Source organism: Oryzias melastigma, unplaced genomic scaffold (assembly GCF_002922805.2).
Source record: "Oryzias melastigma strain HK-1 unplaced genomic scaffold, ASM292280v2 sc00270, whole genome shotgun sequence".
Taxonomy (NCBI): domain Eukaryota; kingdom Metazoa; phylum Chordata; class Actinopteri; order Beloniformes; family Adrianichthyidae; genus Oryzias; species Oryzias melastigma.
The window spans coordinates 230,303-232,505 of record NW_023416899.1 but is presented as its reverse complement, the minus strand read 5'-3'; the positions used below and the strand labels follow the sequence as shown (position 1 = coordinate 232,505).

General features: G+C 37.5%; 1 protein-coding gene across 1 annotated transcript in view; it reads left to right on the top strand.

The window, feature by feature from the left end:
- Window positions 1-399: 399 nt before the first annotated feature.
- LOC112141726 overlaps window positions 400-2,203 on the top strand; it is a 15,594-nt gene continuing 13,790 nt past the window's right edge. Inside the window, exons 1-5 of the mRNA XM_036210873.1 lie at window positions 400-695; window positions 775-877; window positions 1,400-1,580; window positions 1,695-1,822; window positions 1,916-2,200. Of these exons, the coding sequence (XP_036066766.1) occupies window positions 532-695; window positions 775-877; window positions 1,400-1,580; window positions 1,695-1,822; window positions 1,916-2,200 (861 nt within the window). The 5' untranslated portion in view covers window positions 400-531. The remainder of the gene's footprint in view (window positions 696-774; window positions 878-1,399; window positions 1,581-1,694; window positions 1,823-1,915; window positions 2,201-2,203) is intronic.

Here is a 2,203-nt window from a genome sequence, read left to right as displayed (position 1 = left end):
AGAAATTCCTCATACCAGAGACCACAACACTAAAGGTCACAGATGACCAGGGTGTCGAGGTTGATGAAGATGTTTTTTCAGAAGTTGCGACATCTAAGGAGATTTGTTTTCTCATATACACACCAAATGGTATGGCTTTCAAAAACTTTTAGATTTTACTAAAAGAATATTTGCCTTACATAATTGCTCATAGGCAAAGAAAAAAATTTGAATTAAATGCCACCTAGTGGAAAATAACCTTTTAATGGAATTTTTTATCCTTCTGAAGAACGGTAAACTTTGTCTTGTTCATATCATTTCAGAGCCTTCATCTGAAGAATCATCTCAGACCTTTGGCTGTTCAGACCAGACAGAGTATGTGACTCTTACACCATGCAGTAAGCAAACAATTCTGTATGCAAAAAATGTAATTGTTTTTCCTTGTATGACTTTGAAATAATCTTTTCATAAAGTGCATTTAAATATTAAAAAAATACAGGCATTAGACCGTATCTCTTTAATATAAAAAAAACGACTTGTGCATGATTGTTAATGCATCTAAATATTCTTTCTTTTGAGACTGTGGAGCAAATTCTTACTTCAAAACCTGCCGGGATCACTGTGATCAACGAATATGAAAATGCCAGAACACTGAAAGATTCGACCAGACGGTTAATGGTCAACATTATTGTGTCTCACATGCGTGAAAAAGAAGGGTAAGAAGCTTCAATAATTTTATGCCCTTTTTTGTTTTAAAAAGAATCAAAATAGTTTAACAATGCTTTGCTTATGCAGGAGAGCTATTAATAAAGCAACAAAGGAGTTTCATGCCCTTGGTATTGTATCGCTGTTTCCACCCTTGAAGGACCCATACTCTAAAAAAAGGATATGTTTGTTTGTTTTTTTTGTTGTGTACATATGTAAAAAAGAAAATGCCTTTGGGTTAGAGATACCACAAATGCGTGTTTATTTCCAACAAAAGTATTCCTCTTTTTTCAGGAACACTTCTACGACTTCCAAAGCAATACGGGTTTTCTTGAATGGCGTGTAAAAACTGTCCAGCGTAAATTCAGAACCTCTTCAACACCCCACAAAAAAGTCCAGCTCAGAGGAGGTCCAACATTATCGCCCAGAGTATCTGGTATTTCTGATGACCAGCGAACAGGAGACGAGTGCATGGAAGCACTATCCCTCCTTCAACACACAACCAACTGTGATTTAGTCTTCCAAAAGATGAGAGAAACTTTCCAGTATCGTCGACAGATCCTCCAAGACCCTCAGATCTCTGTTGATGTTCTTAAAATCTTTCCCTGGTTCTTGGATGTCAAAGGACTGGTTAGTATAAACTCTAAATATTATTTAAAAAAAAAACATAGAAGTCAATTACATCATATTAACATCATTTTCTCCTGTTCATTAGTTCTTGCAAGACTTCTTGCTAATGTTTGGAGAAGAAGCTGCTTCAAGATTCCTTGAAAAGTGGAACACAAGTTTTAAAGAAAAAGTCATCCAAGAAGCACGGAGCCTAAAGGGGTCCACTCTTCTACGAAAGTACCTTAAGGCTGCCCTAAATGAAGAATCTGACACACCTGAAGAACCAGGTATGCTATCATCATAATGGTTTGGGTTGTCAGAAGTTGTCAGAAAATCTTCAATTTCCTCTAACTTGAGAGAAAACAATACATTTCACCAAATATTGTTCATTCTGTCTCCAGAATGGGACACCGACATGGCTTCTCTTCTGGTCCTTCTCCATCTTCTCACACCTCAACCAGCAGGAAGAAAGCGAGCCAAAAAGATCAGTGTCGAAGAGGCAACGGATCATTTGGTTAAATTCCTTAAGGTATGCTTGTACTAAAAAGTCCTATTTGGTGCGTTCCTTATGAACAAGTTATAAATAAGTTGTTTACACAAGTCAATTTCTGCTGTTTTTCGGTCATGCCAAAGCCTTGAAGATCATCTCTTAACCACCAAAGTATCAAATCAGCCATACCTTCTTGCCACAGGAACTTCAAAAGCACAGGTTTCCACTTTCTACGTTGTCTTGGACAAAAAGCTTCTCCCATGTCAGGCATGTACGACTTTGGGGGCTTTTGATGAGCTGTTCAAGTCCCACTTTGTTTTTAACGTGAAGTATGATGATGCTCTGTCTAGTCTGTACACCTTTTTGCAGACTACAGTGTACAATATTGATGTGGGCACAACTGAGGAAACTCCAAGAGTC